This window comes from Lynx canadensis, chromosome A1, assembly GCF_007474595.2.
Source record: "Lynx canadensis isolate LIC74 chromosome A1, mLynCan4.pri.v2, whole genome shotgun sequence".
Taxonomy (NCBI): domain Eukaryota; kingdom Metazoa; phylum Chordata; class Mammalia; order Carnivora; family Felidae; genus Lynx; species Lynx canadensis.
This window is the reverse complement of record NC_044303.2, coordinates 19,570,736-19,595,622: the sequence shown is the minus strand read 5'-3', so window position 1 is coordinate 19,595,622 and position 24,887 is coordinate 19,570,736. Positions and strand designations below refer to the sequence as shown.

At 41.3% G+C, this 24,887-nt stretch overlaps 1 protein-coding gene across 2 annotated transcripts in view; it reads left to right on the top strand.

The window, feature by feature from the left end:
* Window positions 1-24,887, top strand: part of WDFY2 (WD repeat and FYVE domain containing 2) — a 177,317-nt gene that overhangs the window by 119,898 nt on the left and 32,532 nt on the right. For both annotated transcript variants that reach the window (XM_030309887.2, XM_030309903.1), the window contains exons 4-6: window positions 1,766-1,820; window positions 11,490-11,640; window positions 19,868-19,980. In XM_030309887.2, the coding sequence (XP_030165747.1) occupies window positions 1,766-1,820; window positions 11,490-11,640; window positions 19,868-19,980 (319 nt within the window). The remainder of the gene's footprint in view (window positions 1-1,765; window positions 1,821-11,489; window positions 11,641-19,867; window positions 19,981-24,887) is intronic.

The window sequence follows — 24,887 nt, the reverse complement described above, 5'->3', positions numbered from 1 at the left end:
AAGTTTACTGGCAATTGTAAAAATTGTAAAAAAAAAAAAAAAATTAAGTGAACTGGTAATTGTGTTGTGTATGCTGATTCTAATATGTTGATTCTAAATACAGATCTGCATCAAGTGGGTTTCATTTTATATCCTGCCTTGTTGCGAAAGGAATGGAGTTACCTTTGGCTCAAACCGGAGAACCATTTCAGTATAATCAAAGTAACACATGAGCTCTATGAACTTAGTAAACACTTGCCTAGATCATGATGGTCTTTAATAAATCTATTTAGTGTGTGTGTGAGGAAACTTGGGGCCCTCTAAAGCAGGAGGCTCAGGAGCAAGCTACTCTTGGTTGTGATGGAGGGCGGTTGAGAATTGCTGCGTAGACGTGTACCCACCTTCCTTACCCCCACCGTTAGCTTCTCACGGGAGAACGACTTTACTACTTAGCCTCCTCTCTTCCATTGTGAGTCTGACTCTTCAGAAATGAGAAATGAGTAGAGTGCTACTTCTTGAAGGAATAACTGATAGGAATTAAAAAGTGACAAGTTGAATAATGTTTTTACTTAGAAAATCATGGTGAAGAAAATCCATTTTGTAGCTAAACTTCTTAAGGAGGGATAGGGTAGAAAAGTGAACACTCAAAGGAATTTTGATACGTCCTGTATTCTGTCATATCTGTCACCTCATGCTTACCTTTGTGGCGTCTATCACAAAGACAATAAAATAATATTTTCTTCTAAAAAGTTACACTGTATCGACTCAGTAAATACCCAGATAGCAATTAAGGAGTTTATACATCTGTCCGCCCACACACCTTTCTTTAAGTCATCAAGAGAAGATTCTGGAATCCTCCAAATGTTTTGAACAGATTCATTGTTCTGTTTCTAAGCTCAGACGAAGGCATCAATTTATTATTCTTTGCAGCTTTCCTTATGTTTGACAACTTACTCTTTAAGAGTATATGGGTATTTGCATTTGAAAGACTCAAAACCTGGCTGAGGCTTATAAACACTTGATTGGTTTCTACATATAGGTCATTGTATATGTAGATGCTTAGGTGAAGTGTGTACACACACACACACACACACACACACACACACACTCACCCACTTGTGTTTTAGGTGTCCTCACAAAGAGTGTATTCAGTGTGTTGTATAGAAACTATTTTTGAGTAAATTTGATCTCCAGATTAATCTCGTCAGATTGGGGAGATGCCTTTCACGTATCTGTTTGATGGATATTTATTGATTTCTTACTGCACCAAGACACTGTGCCATGTACCATAGGGATATGGGCACGAATCAGATGCAGCCTTGAGAAGCTTGTTGTGAGGAAAAATAAGTTACTGATATTAGAAACAGAATCTTTAAAATACCCGATTTGTCTCTCTACTACAAGATTGGCATCTCTTTGCTCACTGGCCAGAGCCCTGCAGATCTTCAGCTGTGGCACTATTGAGAGAAAAGTACTTGGAATCAGGGTAATCTTCAAAATTGACTAGTGTCAAGACTCTGAACTTGATCCAGTTTTCTTCTCACACATAAGTAAAAAAAAGAAAAAAAATGAACTTCAGCATTAAAAGATAACAGTTATAACTACATTGGATCATAATTATGATTGCTACTTTTAAAGGCATACAAAAATGCTGAGTTGATTGGCAAAATACTAATGTTAGATGTAATTCTGTGCTTATGTTTCTTTATACCATCTAGTTTTATCAAAACATAATTATTCCCTTAAAGAATTTCTTTTTGCTTGATATTTTTCTTCTCTTTTGCAGGAATTTATTTTATCAGAAGATTATAACAAGATGACTCCTGTGAAAAACTATCAAGGTAGGAATGAGAGAATGGTGTTTTTACCTAGACTTTGAAATGTTTCTTGATGGCTTCACTTTACAATATTCATGGGGAACAAAACAAAGCAATCCTTTGAGGTGAATATTGTCCTAGTCTTTAGGTTCCTCAAAAAATTAAAAATAGATCTACCCTATCACCCAGCAATAGCACTGCTAGGAATTTACCCAAGGGATATAGGAGTGCTGATGCATAGGGGCACTTGTACCCCAATGTTTATAGCAGCACTTGCAACAATAACCAAATTATAGAAAGACCCTAAATGTCCATCAACTGATGAATGGATAAAGAAATTGTGGTTTATATACACAATGGAATTCTACGTGGCAAGAGAAAGAATGAAATATGGCCTTTTGTAGCAACGTGGATGGAACTGGAGAGTGTTCTGCTAAGTGAAATAAGTCATACAGAGAAAGACAGATACCATATGTTTTCACTCTTATGTGGATCCTGAGAAACTTAACAGAAGACCATGGGGGAGGGGAAGGGGAAAACAAAAGTTAGAGAGGGAGGGAGGCAAACCATAAGAGACTCTTTAAAACACTGAGAATAAACTGAGGGTTGATGGGGGGTGGGAGGGAGGGGAAAGTGGGTGATGGGCATTGAGGAGGGCACCTGTTGGGATGAGCACTGGGTGTTGTATGGAAACCAATCTGACAATAAATTTCATATTAAGAAAGAAGGAAAGAAGGGAAGGAAGGAAGGAAGGAAGGAAGGAAGGAAGGAAGGAAGGAAGGAAGGAAGGAAAGAAAAAGAAAGAAAGAAAGAAAGAAAGAAAGAAAGAAAGAAAGAAAGAAAGAAAGAAAGAAAGAAAGAAAAAGAGAGAAAGAGAAAGAGAAAGAGAGGCCTAATGAAGTTGAATGACTTGAATGACTTGGCCTATGGTCCTATAGCTGGTAAAGTGCAGAGCCAGACCAGGTCATTGTGATTCCAGAACCCCCAGCCTTTGTCCTTTGTCTCTACTACACCGCACTGCTGCAAAGCAGTGCAGCAGCATGGAGAGTGGGGCCAGTGTCAGGAGTGAGCTGTTTCACATGGGACTCATTTCTTTTTTGGCTAAATATTTTAAAAGGCTTAGAGGGTTCATGTTGTCTAAGGGGAAGGAATTATGGTTTTATTGTGTCTTCAACATTGGCAGTATACCATAGGCTATGGCCAGAATATGGATCAGGAGCCATTTTCAGTAATGGTTTATTTATCCAGACCAATAGTGTCATGGGATCAGAACATTAGAGGTGGATCTTTTAACACTTAGAGGTTATTTCATCCACACTTCTTGACTTCATTCATCCTGCATGATCATCCAGCCTCTCTTTTGATACCTCCAGAGACATACCTAGCAACCTGTCCTGATTTTATAAAATTCTAAGCGTTAAGTTCCTTATTTCTGGATTTTGAGCCAAAATTCATTTCCCTATGGATTTATTCTTTAATTTTTTTTCACATAGCACTTACCAAGTATTCACTGAATACCTAATGTGTTCCAGTAACTGAGGATTTTAATAGTGAATAAGACATGTATAGTACCTGCCTACAAGCGTACCCTGGTCCCCTCCTCTCCTCCTTTTATCCCTTCTCTTTTTTAGCCTAAACATTTTACATTCTCCTTTACATGGCCTGAATTTTTGTTCTTGAAAATTTTTTTTTTAATTCTCTTGGTCACAGTTGTCTTGGGATATCATATTGTACCTTTGGGACCATTTAAAATGTGACACATTGTGGTAGGCAGCCTTTAAGATGGTTCCTAATGATCCTTGTCTCCTGGTATTCATGCCCTTGAGCATAGACTCCCCTTGAGCGTAGACTGGACCTGAAATATGGCAAATGATAGATATCACTTCTAATATTAGGTGACAGAGACTAGTCCTTCTTGCTTGCCTTCTCCTGCTCTTGCTGGTTCTCGTGGAAGCCAGTTGCCATCTTGTGAGCTACTTTGTGGAGAAGTCTATGTGGTAAGGAACTAAGGGAGGCCACATCAACAGCTGGTAAGGAACTGAAGCCTTCAGTTAGTTCAACAGCCTGTGAGGAACTGAATCCAGTAGACACTTATATGAGAGAGCTTGGAAGCAGGTCCTCCCTCTGTCAGTCTTTCAGATGAGACTATAGCCCCATCCCATACCTTGATGTTATCCCGTGAGACATGTTTTAGCAGCGGTAGTACCAAGCTAGGCTGCACCAAGATTTCTGATCCACAGAAACTCCGAGATAAGAAACGTCTACTGTGTTAACCCACTAAGTTTTGGTGTAATTTGTTACACAATACATACAGACCAATACATACAGATAACCAATACATACATGTAATGTGATAACCACAAAATGGTATTTCCTTGCTGTCCCGGTCCTGTTCTATAAAGGGTGAACTTTCTGATAGCCACTTTACACTGTGGGCTTTTGTGGAGCAGCTCAAATTCTTTAATGGTTCTCACTTATGTTGTTACTAGGCTACATCGCCTGTACTTGTGAAGCTATTGCTTTTTTGGGGAGGGGGGGAGGGAGTAGTTTTGTTTTGTTTTTAGCCTAAATGCTGGACTTCACATTCTGTTATTCATCATCTCATTTTATTTAGTCCATCATCTCAGCTTATCAAGATATTTTGAAATCCCAGTTGTCATTAAATCTTTTTTTAATGTAATACTAGGCCCGTGAGAGAAACAAGAGGGAAAGTCCCACGTACCAGAAGCAAAGAAAAGAACGAAAACTCAAAGTGATAGTATACCGTACCTGACATGCAGCTGTCTTGGGGAGAAAAACAGAACTTCTAATAGCTTGAAGCTTTTATATGAACATTCACTTAGGGATGGAAGAGAAAGCCTAGGGCTTGAGTGAGATGGGAAATTGCAACTGATATTTACATATAAAATGATATATAGAGAGGGGGAAAAGGCTTCCGGATAAATGAAAATTGCAACCTAAAATTTTGGATTTAGAGTACAAATTTAAATCATACATGTAGGGCTAGAGGCAGCATTAAGAATTTAACATAAAAATTGGTCCTGAGCCAACGGTGTCCTTGTGATACCTGCTAGAAATAAATTCAAAAGCTCTCTTCAGCAAGACAAGTCACACAAAGATCCTGCAGCAAAAACAAGCCCTGCTTAAGATACGTTCATAATAATAAAAATAAAATAATAGTTAAATAACAGTTAAATCACAGTTATTAACAAATAAAAGTTAAAATCCACTATGAGTAAATATTAACAGATATCAAAAGGGAGGTGAACTATAATTTTTTCAGGCATAAAAAAACAGAGAGAATTCACAGACCTGCACTAAAAGAAGGAAGTCCTTCAAGAGGGAAGAAAATGATGCCAAAGGACAATAGGGAATGAAGAACACACAAAAGAATGAAGAGCACCAAGCAGATCACTATGAGAGTTTTTCCTATTATTTACAGCTTGTTGAAAGATGACTTACTATTAAATAAAAATAATAACAAAGTAGCATGAGGATCATAACATGTGAAATTAAAATGTTTGACAACAGTAACACAAAAACCAAGAAGTGGGGAGAAATGGAAGTATACTATTGTAAGATTCTGATACTACACATGAGGTGATATGGAATCACTTGAAGGAAGACTGTAAGTTAAAGATGTATACTGCCGGCCCTAAAGCAACCATAAAATAACAAATCAGAAAGTTACGACTAATAAGGCGACCAAGGAGATAAAATGGAATCATAAAAATCATTCTCAGTTCTCATTCTCATTCCCCTCCATCCCCCCTAAAAAAGGAAGAAAAGGGAAAAAGAACATATGGGAAAATAGAAAACAAATAGCAAAGTGATAGAGTTAAACCTAACAGTTCTCAATAGTCAAATTAAACGTGTGTGGTCTAAGGCCAATTAAAAGGCAGAGGCTGTCAGATTGAGTGAAAAAAGGAGGCCCTAAATATATATCACCTAGGAGAAATGCACTTTAAATATAAAGACCTAAAGAAGTTACAAATAAAGGGATAGCAAAATATATACCATGCAAAGACTAGTCAAAAGAAGGTTGGAGTGCCTATGTTAATATTAGTCGAAGTAGACTTAAGAGAGAAGAATATTACGAGGGATAAAAGGTTGTATTACCAGAGGTTATTTCAAAATGACTAAGGGGTTAGTCCATCAGGAGGACATAACAATCCTAAATGTTTATGCACTTAATAAACATAGCTTTGAAATACATGAAGCAAAATCTGATGAAACTTCAAGAAGAGAAATAGACACATTCTCCGTTGTACTCAGAAATTTGAATATTCCTCTCTTAATAATTGAATAGATCAATAATTGACAGAATAAGTAGGCAGAAAATCAATGAGGTATAAAAGGTTTGAACAGTACACAGCCAAATTACTCTCATTGATATCTGTAGAACATTCCATTCACCTAGAACAGAAGATACATTATTTTCAACTGCGTACAGAACATTTATCAAGGTAGACTACATTCTGGGCCATAAAATGAGTCTCAATAAATTTGGGAGAATTCAGGTCATGCAAGATGAGTTCTCTGATCAAAATGGTATTGAAGCAGGAGTCAATAACAGAAATATCTTTGGGAAATCCCCAAATATTAGGAAGCTAAATAACCATGGGTCATCTAAAATAATCCATGGATCAAAGAAGAAATCGGAATGGAAACAACATATCAAAATTTATGGGATGCTGCTAAAGCAGTCCTTAAGGGGAAATTTATAGCACTAAACATCTATGTTAGAAGAGAAGAAAGGTCTCAAATCAGTGACCTTAGTTTCTACATCAAGAAACCAGAAAGAAAACAGATGGAAACATAAGCTATGCAGAAGATCATAGCAGAAGTTCATGAAAGGGAAAACAGAAAATAGAGAAATATCAATAACACCAAAAGCTATTGTTTTTGCTTGTTTGTTGAGATGAATATAAGTGACAAACCTCTGCCAGACTTATCAGAAGAAAAAAAAAAAAGAGAGAAGATGCAAGTTACCAATATCAGGAATAAGGGAAGTGAAACTATTAGAGATTGTAGGAATATTTAAGGTTAATAATGAATATTACGAACAACTTTATGCTAATAAATTTGACAACTTAAATGAACAAATCTTTGAAAGGTAAAAATGACAAAAGTTCCCTCAAGAAGAAATATAAAACCCTAATAGCCCTATATCTACTAAAAAATCTACTTTATAATTAAAACCTTCCCACAGAGAAAACCCTAGGCTTTTTTTTTTTTATCAAACATTTAAGAAAGAAACAATACAAACTCTGCACAAACTTTCAGAAAAAGACTTTCCAACTGATTTTTGAAATCAGCATTACATGATACTAAAACTAGACAAAGACAGTACAAGAAAAGAAATATACAGGCTGGTGTTCTCCATGAAAACAGATGCAAAAAATATAAATAAAATTTTAGCAAATCAAATTCAACAGTATAGGATAGTACATCATGACCAAGTGAGGATTATTCCAGTTTATATCCAGAAGAAATAGAAGCAGGAATTCAAACATTTGCATACCATTGTGCATGACAGTATGATTTACAACAGCTAAAAAGTGGAAACAGACTAAATGGCCATGAATGGTGAATGGATAAACAAAATGTGGTATATCAGTAAGATGAACTATTATTTGGCCACAAAAAAGGATTGAAGTACTGATAAATGTGCAACGTGGATGAACCTTGAAAACATGCTAAGTAAAAGAAACTAGATACAAAGGACCACACTTTTTGAACGCAATCATATGACATGTCAAAAATAGAGGAATCCATCGAGACAGAAAGTAATTAGTGGTTGCCAGTGATAGGGGGTAGGGGAAAGGGGAGTTGGGGGTTTGGGTTTCTTTTGGGAGTGATGGACACATTCTATAAATAGAACATTTTTTCATGATGATTGTACAACATTGTGAATATACCGGAAACCACTGAATATTATATACTCTAAAATGGCTTAAATGATGAATTTTACCTCAACAAACATTAAAAGAAAAAAAAGCAGTGATACCAAAACCAAAGACAGTACAAGAAGGGAAAACTATAGACCAGTATCTCTCATGAACTTAGATGTTAAAATCCTTTTAAGAATTCTAGCAAATCCAACAATAGTTAGAAAGAATTACATACCCATGACCAAGGGGATATATTTAGATATGCAAAGCTGGTTTAACATTTGATAATTAGTGTAACCCATCACATCAAAAGTCTAAAGAAGTAAAATGATATGATCATATCCATTGGTGCAGACAAAGCATTTGATAAACCCTGGCACTCATTCACGATAAAAACTCTGAGCAAACTACGAGTAGAGGCAAACTTCCTCACCCTGATAAAGAAGCGTCTACAAAGACCTACAGCTAACAGTGTACTTAATCATGAGAAACGAGATGCTTTCTCCCTATGATCAAGATCAAGGCAAGGATGTGGTCTCTCAGCATTCCTATTCAAAAAGTATAACTGGACTTCAAGCCCAGGTTTCTGAAGCTTAGTAATATGTATGTACCTTTGAAGGATTTCTTTTTGAATGAAAGAATTCTGTCACCTTAGAAGGAATATGTGCTCTGAGTTTTGGGGTTTGTTTTGTGTTTGGTGTTTTCAGTAGACATAGGCAGCCTGAAAGAGAGAGAGAGAGAATCAACTATGGCAGAGAGCTGATGGTTTTAGCCTTAGTTTCATCACTCGTTGGTTGCACAGATTTGAGCAAGTGACTTGACCTTTTTGAGCCGCTGTCTCTTCCTCTCACATAATGGCAGCCCAGATGTTTTAAAGCCCCTTGTCTTCTGGGCTGCTGTCATCTCCTTGGACTTAGAAAGGGATGAGAAAAAGGGACACTCACTGGGGGCCACTTTCTCCCTGAAATAGACTTGTGAAACTTGGGCCATTAGAAAGTTCATTTTTATTCTATCATTGGTGGACCTTGATTTAGACATCTGATGACAAGATCTTCAGGAGTTTCTCCAAGAAGTCATATCTTTTAAGTTAGAGACAACATTTTGATCTCGAGGGTGGCTGATACTCTGACAGGCAGGTATTTAGTGTAGAGAAGTCATAGGGTTATTGCCTCTGTACCCCTGCCATGCCCTGTTAGATTCTCTATGTTTTAAGTATTGGATTTAAAAATACCAGGCATTTGGTGGAATGGCTGTCCTGTGGGTACTCTTTGTGGTAGCCATTGGTTTGTTGGCCATTCTGAAAGGGCCATCCTGCCAAGGCCAGGTTATGTCTGTAAAATGGGGAAACCACCCACCTTTGTAGGATCATTTCAGAGACTAAATGAAAGAACATACGGTAAAACCTTAGTTTGTGAGCGTAGTTCGTTCCGGAAACATGCTTGTAATCCAAAACACTTGTATATTCAAAGTGAATTTTCCCATAGGAAGTAATAGAAACTCAGATGATTTGTTCCACACCCAAAAATAATCATATAAAATGATTACAGTACTGTAACATAATACAAAATAATAAATACAAAATATAAAGAAAAACAGACAAATTAACCCACACTTCTCTTTGAAAACCTTTGTGGCTGGTGTGAGGGAGACGAGAGAGGAGGGTTATTGTGTAGGACGACTTTCACCATCACTAATGGAATCACTCCTGTCTATTGGCTCAATGGAATCTTCTTTTTGTGCAACTTTAACAAGGAACCTATCCAATGACACTTGATTTTGCCTCCTTTTGAGGATTTCACGGAAATGTGACATTGCATTGTCATTAAATAGATTCATCTCTCGTACTGCCTTATTTGGGTGGTGCTTTTCTACAAAATTTTGCACTGTTTTCCACATTTTACACATCTCCCTAATCTCATTTGAAGTGAGGGATTCCTCTACTTTTTTCTCCTTCTCTTCTGCAGATGAGATGCAGACGTAAACTTCTTATAAAGTATTTCAGTCTCAACCACTCGCATACCTTGTTCACACTTCTTGATGATTTCCTTCTTAACTTCTACCATAATCATCTTCTTACTGCTTTTGTTTTCAACCTTTTTCTGCATGGGGGCCATTGTATATGCTCACATGGATGTTGACTACAGTACAGTATTAATAAACTCTCGTCATATACTGTATTTAATGTAACTGGCAATAAGGCAGCAGAGGGAAGGGTCTATATCTGCAGGCAGCCTGACCTAGAATGAAGCAAAGCATTCCTAAGGTTACTCTTACGTGGAAAAGCAAAGGACTATCCACAGGTGCTTTGAAGTGACAAAAAAAAAAAGTACCAGTTGTGGGCACCTTCCAAAATTCTAAAAAATCACTGATTTCTGCCAAACAATGGGGCCTGAGACTGAGCATCCATGCATGGGAGATGACCACCCACAATCTCTAAGCGAGAGAGACAGAGAGAGAGAGAGAGAGAGAGAGAGAGAGAGAGAGAGAGAGAAGAACCACTAAGAACCATTGGCTCAGTTGTGATCACGGGATGTTTAGCATCACATACTACTCGCATTGCAAGGCATCGCTTGTTTATCAAATTAAAATTTATTAGAAACGTTTGCTTGTCTTACAGAACACTTGCAGCACAAGTTACTCGCAATCCAAGGTTTTACTGTATTTAAGTGTTTGGCATTTGTTAGTAACTCAGAAATTGGCAGGTCGTACTGTTCTTGCCAATAGAGCTGCATTGATCCATCCATACTAACTTTATTTTCATGATCGAAATGGAAAACTGATGTTTTCTCCATCACGTCATCACTTTCATGATGGGTCTGCATTTTCCCACCAGACTGCCGGCTCCTGGGCACAGAGCCTAGGGCGGTCCGGGTTCCCGGATATCAATCTTTGGTTATTCCAGTCAGTTCTGTTCAGTGGCCATGGACCCCCTCTACCTCACCCTCTGGAATTGGATAAGAAGAAAGCAAATTTTTATTGATTTTATTCAATAATTGAGAAGCCGTGAGATCTTGGCCGAACTACTCGACTTCGTTGTGCCTCAGTTTACCCACATGTAAAATAGGGAGATGAGTAGATGACATGAACAGTTGCTTCTGACTGTGATGCAGTTATTCTGTGGCGGTGTTGCCTCTGTATAATGAGCAATCCTGGGAGATTTGCCCTCATTATCACATGTATGTGTACTTTGACATCAGGGATATTTCATTCTCTTTTACATGGCACTTGGGAATAATTCTGTCCTCCTTTCCAGCATTTGATTTCTTATAGAAAATTCATCTAGAACTTTGTTGTGGGTTTAAGAAGCCATACTTCATCAAAAGGAGAACAGTAATGTTCTTTACTTTTTTTAAGCTTACATAAACTCACCCTGGTGACTTTATCATAAGAACATCATTGCTAACACGTTCTATTGTTTTGTGGTCCCATTGTGCCACGTTCTGGCATTCTCCAGCTAAGCAGCCCTAACTTAATGTCTGAGAGAGATGACCCAGACCCTTTGGTAATGGGGGTCTGGGTGGTAGGAAACTTTTGGTTGGTGTAGGTAGGAAAGAAAGAGAGCAATGGGAGGAAATGGATAGTTTATACAAGACCGTCTAACAACTCAAGCATGCCCCTCCACAGTGGTGGGCCTGCGCTCCTGGTGAGAACCACCGTTCTGGTGTGTGTGCAATGGCTGTCATACTGTCCAGCCTCCTCTGGGATGGGGAGAAGACAATGATGGATCTCTGTGCACCATGCTTCCTCAGTCTCCTTTATGATGCTTCATGGGTTATTTTCGTATCTCTTGGTTTTTCAGCACATCAGAGCAGAGTGACGATGATCCTGTTCGTCCTGGAGCTGGAGTGGGTGCTGAGCACTGGGCAGGACAAGCAATTTGCCTGGCACTGCTCCGAGAGTGGGCAGCGCCTCGGAGGGTATCGAACCAGTGCCGTGGCCTCGGGCCTGCAGTATCCTTTGCTGGACAAAAATCCCTTGGTTGGACCTTAGCTGTTGACTCCTTTCTTTCATGAAAAGCTTGGGTATGTGCAACTTGAAAGTTTTGCATTTGCTGCGTTGCCCTGTGGATTAAGATTCTCACTGACTTAACCAATATGCAAATCATCAAGGGTCCTCACGGAGGTGGATTAAAATGAGGTGATTTCCCCGCAAATAACAGGTCCTGCGGAGCAGGGTTGTGGAGTGACTATGACGCAGGTCTGACATCCAGACAGGACACGGCCCGGATTTAGGAGCCTCAGCTGTCAGAAAGGATTCTGGAACATGGAGATAAAACCATCACTGAAATAACAGCCTTTTCCTTCTCTGCATACAGAAGTAATTTACACATAGATATTAAGGTTGTAAAGAACCACAGGATTCCTATTTATTGTTTTTAGATATTCATGGGGGAGCTACCATGCCAGGACCAGAGTGGGTTAGCTGGTATCTACACGGTAATGGTACAGACTTTATTCCAGGGTATGTAGAATGATACTAATTCTTATCTCCTGAGTCTCCAGGGCCCATGTGCTCAGTGTGAGTACCTGTAAATGCCGGGAAATCCCCATGTCTGGCTCACTGGGCTCCAGCAAGCACGGGCTTGATGAGTCTGAAGCCTGTGTGGGTGATGCTACCATGGAAGGAGTAAAGGGCCCCCGGCTTCTTAGTTTAAAAAGCAAAGCATCACTCTCCACCCTGTGACGAGTGAGGAGGTAGATGGAAACAGATCACTTGTCAGCAAAAGCAGGAAGAAATAGCAAGACTTACTCTCAGATGTTCATCTCGTATTTATAAAATGCCTGGTCCGTGATTGTCAACAGTCTCACAGAGTAGTTTCTGTCTCCTCGCAGATGTGCCTCAGTAGCTGTATTTGGGTGTGTGTGTGGGGGGGGGGGGGGCGGCTAATGTCATTCCTGTTTTTCTCTCTGATTTTCCTCACTGGAAGAGCAAGATGAAGAAACTAAGAATGGCCATGGAGGAAGGTTGTAAATGTGGCAGGTCACCAAGCAGGCCAGAAACAAGGGTGATAAGGAACAGAAGGCAGGATCAACTCATCTTCGAGAGGGTGGTCCCACCTGTTAAGGAAAGAAAGTCTGAAGTTTGCTTTCTAAAGGCCAGTTGAGACGAGCATAATGCTTGAATTGAAGTACGTGCACTCTTATGTCAGTAGATCTCTTACAGTGTTCGAATTGGAAAGGTCCTTAGAGGTCATCCTGGCCAACTCCTGGTTTTACAGGTGAAGCCCAGAAAGGGTCACATGCCTTATCTGCAGACACCTGGCTAGTATGTCAGAAAATCACCAGAATGTGAGGCTTCTGCCTTAGGCAGCTGTTTTGTTTTGTTTCTTCCCATGATACATTTGAGAACAGAATGAATAGCATCAGTGTAATTTGTTCTTAATATGCTGACTTCGGGACACCTGGGTGGCTCAGTCGGTTAAGCGTCCGACTTCAGCTCAGGTCATGATCTCATGGTTCATGGGTTCGAGCCCCACATTGGGCTCTGTGCTGACAGCTCAGAGCCTGGAGCCTGCTTTGGATTCTGTGTCTCCCTCTCTTTCTGCCTCTCCCCCTCTTGTTCTCTCTCTCTCTCTCTCTCTCTCTCTCTCTCTCTCTGACTCGCAAAAGTAAAATAAACATTAAAAAGAAATCTCTTTAAAAAAAAAATGCTGGCTTCTATCTCACTAGCCCAGCCTAGAGATACATCTTCTATATCACTTAACCAAGCCAAAAAATATAGAAAAAGTACAGATCTTGCCCTTAGGAAGTTGACTTTTTAGACTATTTGGAATTGAAAAACAAGACACAGATGCCCAGAATTAAAAGTCTCCTGACTGTGGCAGTCTTGGACTCTTCTCTTCAGGCATCTCCAGAAGCCATCGTCATTTTTCAGCTGTTTCCTTTAGCCACACCATGTGGCTTACTAAGCAAAAAACAAAACAAAACAAAACAAAACAAAACAAAACAAAAACACATATGATTTGATATCAGAAGACTTTGTATGTGTGTAAAAGCCTCTGGGTTCATTTCCCGAGGTAAATGACCATCTTGTCCAATCTTGCAGGTAGAGGGGAAATGCAGTACTACAGACAGACAGGTTCTTCCAGAAGATTCCCTCACCTCCACAGCTCTGCCTCGCTAGCTCCAATTTTGGAGCCACGGTGCCCGCCCTTGTTCCTGGGAACACATACATCCCTGAGATTTTTCCAGTGCTGCTCACTGATGGCATAACAGCACTGCTTTTGCCAAAGGCTCTCCTATAGGAAACTTGTAACTTTCCCAAGGCCGGAGGGTTTTTTCTAGGAGCTGCCTTGTGTACAGATTGTTAACAGTGTTAACATGCTCGTACAGTGTTGGAGTTCACATTAAAATCCAGTTTTTAAACACATTTTTTTCATGGGAACCCTCCACCCCACCTCTTCCCTCTTCTTTCTTCCACCTTCCATACTTACAGTTTCTGAAGGGAAGGAAGGAGATCTGCTGAAACACCATAGAATGTTCGGAATAGTATGAGTACCCTGATTTCTCTGCCTAGTGGACCCCGGTGGCATATATAAGGAACTTCCCCAAAGTAACCTGTCTCCTAATTTTCACCTCAAAAAGTCACTTATCCAAGTCAGCAAGTGATAGAAGTCAGGTTGAATTCAGCCTTTTCTCTCTTCTTTCAGGCCTCATAGGGGAGATGTAATCATGCAGTGAAAATAACCAAAATTCAAATTGAGAAATAAAGGAAGACAAAGAGACTGATGGCTCAAAAATTGAATGATCAGTTTCTGATTAACCTCAAATCTTTGGTTTCTTTGGCTAGAGATCTGAAGCTTCAAATATCAAGTGAGGTATAATACTAACAAGAATCAAAAGGAAGAGAGGAGAGAGGAAAGGAGAGGAAAAAGAAGAAAATATCTTACAGTTGCAGTCCCCGAGAGTTTTATAGTGCTTCTATATAACGTTACTTTGCTCACTCTCAAAACAACAATTAGAAGTAAAATCAAAAAGACTGAATTCTCAATTTTCACAGTGTAGAAACCAAGGCTCAGAAAGGTTAAGGACTTTCTCTAGGAGTGCCTGGGTGGCTCAGTTGGTTAAGCGTCTGACTTCCACTTCGGCTCAGGTCACGATCTCATGGTTTGTGAGTTCGAGCCCCACGTCAGTCTCTGCACTGATGGTGTATGGAGATTGTTTCAGATCCTCACTCTCTCTAGCTCTCTGCCCCTCCCCCAGCTTGTGTTCTCTCTTTCTCTCAAAAATAAATAAACATTTTTTGGGGCGCCTGGGTGGCGCAGTCGGTTAAGCGTCCGACTTCAGCCAGGTCACGATCTCGCGGTCCGGGAGTTCGAGCCCCGCGTCAGGCTCTGGGCTGATGGCTCAGAGCCTGGAGCCTGTTTCCGACTCTGTGTCTCCCTCTCTCTCTGCCCCTCCCCTGTTCATGCTCTGTCTCTCTCTGTCCCAAAAATAAATAAACGTTGGGAAAAAAAATTTAAAAATAAATAAATAAATAAATAAATAAACATTTTTTAAAAATTAAAAAAAAAAAAAGGAAGAAAGGCTAAGGGACATTCTCCAGGTCACGTAACTGTTACCTGGAAGAACCAGGAGTAGAACTTGGGTGTTAGAACTCGGCTAGCCATCTGCACTACTAAATAACGGTGGAATGGAGGTATTTCCCAAAGGTCACATGGCAGGTTGATGTTAGGAAATAGAACCGTTTTCCTTCCACCCTTCCCTTGCTGGTATTTAAATTTGTGAATACTTTATCTGGCCTTGCCTTTCAGTCTTGTCATTTGACCATGTTTGATCACATTTATCACACTTCCACAGAAATAATTCAGGTACTTTTCATTTTAAGATTCTATGCATGTTGGAGATATTTCCAAGATGTCTGCCTGTACAGTACAAGGTCTTTTCACCAAGTAGTCTCTTAGATTTGTTCAGGGCAAGAGTGCTGGAAAGCTGTTAAGATTATCTTGATTTTTGTATATCCTCATATCATACGTAATGCCAATCACTCTGGCTTTCAGGTTGTACTATAATTTATTTCGACCCTCTTTCAAATGGCTTTTGTTGAATTTCTTTACAAAGCATCCTATTATTTACGTGCCATCATAAAGATTGTTTTTTCATCTGTGTTCTTATAATTAAGGTAAATGTAAGGTGATCTTATTCCGTATATATCTTAGTATTGTTTTGCATGTATCTGACCGCTTGTTTGGAGAGCATAACATTTCTCTGTTGTTCTTGAGCCTGAGGGAATTTGTGATGCCTTGTTCTTCACTTTTAAAACAAGTGTTTTATTATGAAAATTTTCAAAACGTGTACCAACTGGGAGGAGAGAATATCATGGAAACTCACGTATTCATCAGACCCGGTGTTGATTCTTCTATCATTTTGGCTTTCTCTCCCTTTTTGCTGGAGTGTTTTAAAACAAATTGCAGACCGTATGTCATTGCATCCTTAGGTACTTCATTGTACCCCGCTTTAAAAATGTGGAATTTTTCCATAATCACAATGCTGTTACTACTCCTAAAAATTTATAACTACTACTTGACATTGTAGAATAATCCATTTTCACATTTCACTTACTGTTTCATAAATGGCTTTTTGCAGCGGATTAGTTTAAAATCGGGTCCAGACAAAGTTCACATGTTGGCTGTGGTTTTCATATCCTAAATCTCTCAATCTAGGGCAGTGATCTCCTCCCTTCACTTTTTTTTTCTTTTTTTTTTTTTTGATGCCACTGTGACTTGTTGGAGTACGGAGCCTGTGTTCCTGTAGATAGCCCCGCATTCTAAAGTGGCCTCTGGTGTCTCGTGATGTCATTTCCCTTGTTCTCCTACCTGTGCGTCTCCCGTATTTTTCTGTAAACTGAGACCCGCCTCTAAAATCTTGACTCAGTTCAGATTCAGCTCCTGCTAAGAACACTTGGTCCTTGTGCTGTATGGTTCGTGTTGCTTCACAGCAGGAAGCCCATAGCACAGGGTTGTCACCCTTCCAGTGATGCTGAGTTGATCAGTGATTCAGGTGGTGACCGCCAGGTCCCTGCGGCGCACACCAGCCTTTCATTCAGTGGTTTTAGTTGCTGATCTTCGCCTGGACCAGACCTTTCATTAGGGCTGCAAAGTGGCGATTTTTGTAATCCTATAATTTTTTCCACGTGTATTTGTTGGAATTCTTCTATAAAGTACAACTTTTCAGGGCATCTGAGTGGCTCAGTCGGTTAAGTGTCTGACTTTTTTAAAAAAATTAATTTATTTATTTTGAGAGAGAGTGAGAGCAGGGGAGGGGCATAGATAGAGGAAAAGAGAGAATCTCAAGCAGGCTCTGCACTGTTAGTGCAGAGCCCGATGCAGGGCTCGAACTCACGAACCGAACCGTGAGATCATGACCTCAGCCGAAATCGATAGTTGGATGCTTAACCAACTGAGCCACCCAGGCGCCCCAAGCGCCTGACTCGTGATTTTGGCTCAGGTCGTGGTATCCCGGTTCATGAGATCGAGCCCCGCATCTGCTTGGTATTCTCTCTCTCCTCTCTGTCTGCCCCTCCCTCCCATGTATGCTTGAGTTCTCCCCCCACCCCAAATAAGTGTATATACATTAAAAAAGATAAGTAAAGTAGAACTTTGCCTCATTAGCTGGGGCTAATTGCTTACCCTGAGATACAATTAATATGGAAAAAGCAACAAATGCGGAATTGTTTCTCTTTAATTGCTCATTTTCAGAGGAGAGAGTCAGTGCCCAGGTTACCTCCAATAGGTGTCTTTTTTTTTTCTTTTTGAGCATTATTATAAACTCTTAAGGTTTCTAAAAATAATATATTCAGTCAATTTCAATAACTTGCCTTCTTCGATGCTAATGTTAATCTGTCTTTGGCCAGTAAGAGCCCCATCATATTGGCTCCAGCGTCTTTTGATACAGCTCCGCTTGCCTTTGGTGGCTTCCTTTTTTGGCACAGCATGTCTTAAGCTCTTCTTGTACCTTCTTGTCCCAATCCTGAATCAGCCATTTCTTTTAGTGAGGAATAGGACTCAGAGATAACTAGGAAATATAGGTGTGTGTGTTCTTGAAAAGAAAGTGAATCATCAGTTCATATAACGGTTCTAATCCAAATGTAGCATTATAAGGTTTTTACCTCACTTTTGTACTTGATTCTTTTATCTTGGACTGAACATTTTCGTTCCTAAAACATGAACTTGTTTTTGCTTTATCCAATGGTATATTTTTAAGCTGTTTCAAAATACTAATTATAGAAGTATTATAGTTACAAGACAACTGAGTGAGATTTTAGACTTCTTTGCAGTTCTCTTTGTCTTTGGAGTACATTCCCCCCAAGGATGTACAGTTGAAATGCTGTGTTCTAAAGTCACTTGAAATAATTCCGTTAACTGTGGTTATGTCACCAACTTGATAGTTAGGTTCCTTCATTTATGCTTTGTCATCAATATGGGGGATTTTTTCTTTTAATCTTATGCATATTTTTAATATGTGAAATAATGACTTGATTCCAGAATGCAAACTATGATGAGAGAAGACTCACCACCAGCCCTGTCTCCTCACCTTGTTCCTCCCTCCTCCATAGGCAGCCATGTGTGTCAGATCTTGATTTGTCCTTCCAGAGCTTCCTTTTGTGAAATGAGCACACGCACGCACACACACACACACACGACACACTCATATATTTCTATTTCTCTCCCTTTCTTACACAAAGATTGTGTAGCTTATAAACTTACATACCGTGGCTTTTCTTCCCCCACTTAATAATGTATCCCAGAAATTCCTCCATGTCTGTTTGCTTATGGTATGGAGATCTTTTTTTCCCCTAGCTGGATAGGACTCTATCGCTTGCTTATATCATAGTTAGTTCAGTAAATCCCCTTTTGATGGAATTTTTTGTTGTTTTCAAACTTTAGCTGTTAAAATAACGTGGAGTGAATAACCTCAGGCATGCATTTTGTACTTTGGCCCGAGTGTATCTCTGGGATAGATCTCTAGAAGGAGGGTTGAGTGGTTTTATCAACCCAGGAAGCTCACTAGACACTCAGCGCCTTAGGTTTTTACTAGAGACTGGTCACGTAGGCAGCCTCTTTCTGACATGTACCAAAATTACAGACTGAAAAGGAAAGCAGGTATTTGGCAAAAACCGTATCATCACGGTTCAGGCACAGTGAACCACTCTTGTCTGTTAATGGTGGGACCCCCCTGAAAACCAGTTGCCAGATACCTTGCCAGCCTTGTGAGCAGCCTTTCAGAGGCTGACAGTCAGGCCTCTCTTGCACAGCCCCGTTTTCATTTTCATGTCTTCTGGAACTATGTGTTCATATATTTTGCCCGCTTTCCTATTAGGTTTGTGGTTTGTTCTTTTTATGTTAGAGATTTGGGCCTTTTGTGACATAAGTTGCAAATATTTTTTCCAGCTTGTCATTTGGCTTTGCTGATGGTGTTTGTTTTGTTGTTTGTGTTTTTGAGTAGTAGCTTTTCCCACTCCAAGGTTAGAAAGGAGCTCTCTCATCTCGAACTTACATTTTTCATTGTTTACATTTAGATCCTTCATCCATTTGTAGTTTATCCTAATATAGAATGTGAACTACGGATCCTGTTTTGTTTTCCAAATGACTATCCAGTTTATGTCAATGCTTTTGTTTTTTTTAACCCATCTTTTCCTTATTCCTTGAAGAGCCACCCTTATCAGACATGTACTACATTTCTGTATACTTTGGGGTCTATTTGTAGACTTGCCATTTTGTTCCATGGGTCTGTTTGTCTATTTATGCACCAATACCACACTTGCACTTAAAAAGACTGTGTAACGTGTTCTAATACGTGGTAGGGCTAATCTCCCCTATCAAATACCGTATTGCTTTTATTTTTAGAATATTCCTGGCATTTCTTGTTTACTTATTTTTTATATGAACTTAAACTTCCCTAGTTCTAGGGAAAAAAGCTTATGTTGATATTTCTATAGAGATTATATTAAGTTTGCAAATTCGTATTATGAGAAATGACATGTTTATCGTGTTAAGTCTTACTGTCCAATAATATTGTGTCTTTCACTCTGTTATGCCTGCTTTTGTATCTTTCAGCGTTACGTCCAAGCTTTGTTCATATGGGATTTGCACGTTTCTTGATTTGTTTGGTTATTTATTTATTTTTGTAAATCCCTCCATTCAATTTTGAGAAATGATCCTTAATGCTTACATGATAGATTTGACGTTGAAACCCGGCATGTGTTTATTGGTGACCAGTCGGGACAAGTAACCATCCTCAAACTGGAGCAAGACAACTGCACCCTGGTCACAACGTTCAGAGGACATACAGGTGGGATTGAAAGCAAAATCTCCATGTGCCTGCTCTCACAGTGACCTATCTATCACCTGCTGCGTGTTCTGGCCTTCAGATGCTGTGTTGTCAAAGTGACAAAGTATAGCATGCACACAGATACAAGGGATACGTTGAACTGATTCCACAATGGTTCAGTAAGATGTTATGTCCAAAATTTTCTACACCAGTGCAAACAAAGGAGGAACAAGTCTATTTCCAGAGTGTTGGTGAGTTGGTTCTATGTCACATTGCCCTGGAGAAAGCCAGTGTTGGCATATGCTGATGAGACATTGTTTTGAGACCATGTGACAACTGCATAAACCTCAGGAAGGCCAAAAAGACAGCTGCCTCAGTCTGTCCTTGCCCTTCTTGGAGCGAGAAGATGGCGTGCAAGACAGACATGCCCGTTTCTAAGTCCAGTAAAATAAAAAATATGGTCATTGGGGCTAGCTAGGCTGCATAAAAAGGCACGGGTTCGGTTTTAACTTCCTTCTGGGCTCTTCTCAGTGTAAAACCCAAGACTCCCTTTATTATTTCGGATTTCTTTGTTGGGGAAGGGCTCAGGATCTGTTCAGGATCTTTTAAGTCAGGTAGTACAAAATATCCATGCTTAGCCTTTGAAAGACTTGAATAGATGATGACGATTAGTTTTTACTGGTATTTTTAATCTGCGATGTTGACCCTGGGAAGTGAGTCACTGCCTGTTTTCGTGGCTCTTAATGGGCTTTTATGTCTCCCACAGATTACCAACCCATGATTTAGTACAGAACAGGGTTCTTATTGAGTTCAGATGGCATATAAGAACAGAAGTAGGTGAATGAAGATGTAAAATGGGATAGTACCTAGATCATAAGGAATTTCCTCAAGGGGAAAAAAAGAATGCAGTAAAGAGGAAATTGAAGCCAGGGGAAAAGAGTCATAAAAGATAATTATCTATGTTTTCTGGGAAGAAGAACACATAGAAGCATCTGCTGTGGATAGGACCCAGGTCTTTCCTGATTGTATTTCTCTTTTTAGCCACCTCCACCCTGGCTAAGCCTGGCCTGGTAGGGACCCAGAACTGTCCCACATCAGGAACCTTAAACTGCTATGTGTCACTGCTGACTTCAGTCTCCTAATCTTTCGCTTCTCTGAACCCTTCCTCCAGCTCCCCTTACTCTTGCCCTCGTGGCCAGTCGGTCCCTGCTGGCCATTCGCTCTTGTCCTTGTTGGCCAGTGTCTGCGCCCCATCTTCTCTCCCTTTCCAGAGGGGTGTCAGCCACTAGGCGCCCAGCGTTCTCTGGTCAGGCGCCCTCGTTCTTCCCTGAAGAACACGTCTGCCATTCACACCCTCTCCAGCCCTCCTGTGCACTCAGCCCCTGGGGCTGCTGCAAGGTCACGCTCTGAGCCCGGGGCCTTCTTCCCCACTGCACATTCAGCATTCCAGTCCAGCTGCCAGAGTCGCCTCAGTCCCTGCACACGGTCCCTTGCAGGTCCTCAGGACTCCCCTCCACTCCTCCAGACCCTCACCACTCCCCACCCCACCCGAGTCCCCTCTCCCTCCCCAGACTCCGCCTTCAAAGAAAAATAGAGGTTAGCCAATAGAGGCTTTAAAACTGTTTTCTTGCGCACCCTGTGTTCCTCTCCAACAAACTTCTTCTGCCTCCTCCTTATCTCTTGCTCTCGGGCTCTCCACATCAAAAACTGTTCCCCGTGTCTCCCTTTTGACCAGCTCACCCTTCTCAATTTATTAACATGCTCAAATGTCTTGCCTTTCTGTTGGACAAACAAAACCCTCTCGACCCCGTATCCTGTTGTAGCAACGTCCGTCCTACTCTCTTAACAGCAGTGCTGCTTTTTCCTTTTTCTAAATTACGGTGAACTGTACCTCATCTAAAATTCACCATTTTAATCACTCTTAAGAATACAGCGCAGTGACGTTGAGGACATTCATATCACCACCATCCGTCCACACAACATGCCCTGTCTCGTAAAACTGAAACTCTGACCCCACTGACCGCGCACCCGTCGTTGCCCCTCCCCCAGCCCCTGGCAGCCACCATCCCGCTCTCTGTCTCTGAGTGTGCCTGCTCTGGGTCCCTCGCAGAGGGGACTCGTACACCAGGCGTTGTTTGGTGACCGGCTTCTTTCACTCGGCGTGATGTCTTTCTGTTGTAGCAGACGGCGGGGTGTCTTAAAAGAATATCGTCTTCCAGCCGCTTCCAGTTCTTCACCTCTCATTTCCCTTCCATCCACCTGCAGTTTGGCTCCATCTCTCGCTCCTCTGACGCTCCTGTCCCCAAGGTGGCCGGTGACCTGCTGGCTGCTGAATCCAGGGGACGTGTTTTGAGCCATGTCACCATGAACCTGTCGGCAGCGCTTTACATTGTGGCCCTTCTTCTTGCCTGTGGCCGCCCTCCTTGGGCTCCTGTGACGCGTTCGCACCCGGTTTTCCTGTGCTTCTCTGGCCTGTCTTTCTCCTGTCCTTAGTGATCTTTTTTGTGAGCTCTGCCCTGGACCCTGGTCTCTTTACACTGCGTGCTCTCCCTGGTCGATCTCAGCCACTACCCCCGTCATAGACATAAAAGGTACAGTCCTTTCCTCACATTTTTTACACAGTGAGGGACGTGGGTGCTAAACAGTGGTCACAGCGCTTGGTGGCGGGGGCAGGGGGAGGCGGGCACTGGGCACTTCAAAGAACACAGAGTGGCCACGTCACTGGGACAGGAGTGGGAGTCTGTCAGGAAGGCCTTCCCGGGGGAGGTGTTGCCTGACCTAAGATCTTTGGGAAGGAGTAAGCGTTGAGTTCATGAAAAAGAAGTGAGAAGGACACTCTAGGCAGAGAAAACCAGCGAAGTCCAAGGCATGGAGATTTGCGAGAGCGTGCTGTCTTGGGAACTCTGGTAACTGCCGTTGGTGGGCACACCGACTAGCAGGCGGCAGGCAGCCAGAAAGGAAGCGAGCGTCCGTTCGGATCACCGAGGCACTAGCCTGACGGCAGTGAGAAACCATAAGAGAGTTTTAGGCAAGGACGTTAGCCTGGTCAGAAGTTAAAAGATTGTTCTGGCAGCAGAATGGTAGGAAACTGTCCCTCAGAATGTGGCAGGAGTGATGGGAAAGCCAAGAATGGGTGGGCCGAAGGTGAAGTTCAGGTGGTGAGCTCAGCGGGCCTGCTGACCACACTGGGTAGTTCCCAGACCTGGTTCAGGCCGAGGTGGCTTGCAGCCTGGCTCTTTGGTACTCAGCCCTTCACTGTACGGCTGATAACTGTGCTGAGTTCTCCGTGGCTGCCTCCAGGCCAGAAAAGGGGTAAGTAGCTGCTGCTTACTGGTGTGTGGGGAGCCGGATGTGGCCCGTGGGTTTCCTGTCTTCCGGGTTAGTTCTAGTACAGAATGTTACCTTGGCATTATGCCTTATCTTTCTCAAAGAGTTTAGAGCATTCTCATATGACTTTACCATGAAATATCTTTGAGGACTGGATGTGGCCCAGGAAAGTTACTAACTAACACGAAGGCAAATGTTGCAGGTCACATATTCAACGTATTGTTATTATCCCTAGACAGTCGTCAGTCCGCTCCGGCTACAGCACATCTCATTCATTTGTAGCCAGAGCAGGGATGTCTAAGAGATTCCATGATGATGCAAGCGTATTGTCGAGCTCTTCCTATGCAGTAAGCCCGTTCTGGGCCCTGGGAAGTCCCAAACTCAGCCAGACACAACTCTGGAAAAAGGGGTTTATATGGATTAGTTAATCTCCTCATTCCCTCACCCCCAAAACAAAGACTTTAGGATTAACCCAGATACATTGAAGAATGATCTCAGGGGTCTTATCAGTCCAGATCCAAACTCAGAAGCAGACTGTCTTTGGTCTGTAATACAGAGTTATAGTCCTTCACCCATCACTCTGTGTTATAGTACAGAAAGTCATATAAAAATGTGGGGTAGTGATGGAATTGGCCTAATAGTCATACCCGGAGGCCAGCATAGCATTTACTAATCCGCGGGGACCTAGGAAACTAGTTTTATGTTCCTTTGCTCCCTCTGCTGGTTTTATTTCTGGAAGTAAATGCCAAGTAACATAGATCTTTGCTATTTATGCAGAAATTAGAATGTATTTCTACCAAAAAGTCATACACTGACTTGAACACAGAGGGGAAAAATGAGATTTTAACCACTGGAAATTCATAGTATCAATAAATTCGTTTTTTTTCTTTTCCTTCTAAGAATTATTTTGGTTAGTATGAACATATTGGAAATAGGAGGGGCCGAACATAAATTGCCAAAGCATACTACTTAACAAAAAATTAAACACATTGAATAAATTAAATAAATTTGTTAACCGTTAGGGGAATTATTGAAAGTAACAGTATAACTATAACCAAAATAATGAAAACATGGAGAGGCATGGTTCAGTGCCAACATGCAGGTTCAGATCGTTAAGTTGAAAACTTGATTTTCATTTACAGTGAAGACTTCCACATCCAGCAGACACGGATTTTCACCGAGTCAGCCAAATTATTAGCTCTCTGCATGATGAGGGCTGGGGTATAGGGGTGAATCAGACAAATAATGCTTGCTTATTCAACTTCTAGTCATGGAATCCAGTCGTTAAAGCAATAAATTCAGGTAGTCCATCAGGATGTTATGAGGGCCGCAAGTACTGTGAGCCCCCAGTGCCACTCATAGCACTTGCATTGGGAGTAAATAACAAGAGGGACCCCCTATCCAGAGAGCTAAGGGGAGACTGCCGAGGAAGTCGTGTTTAAAGGATCCGTAAGGAGGGCGCCTGGGTAGCTCAGTCGTTAGGCATGACTCTGGATCAGGTCATGATCTCATGGTTCATGAGTTTGAGCCCCGCTTTTGGGTGAGCTCGAACCCCACTTTGGGTGAGCTCGAATCCTGCTTCAGGTGAGCTTGAGCCCCTC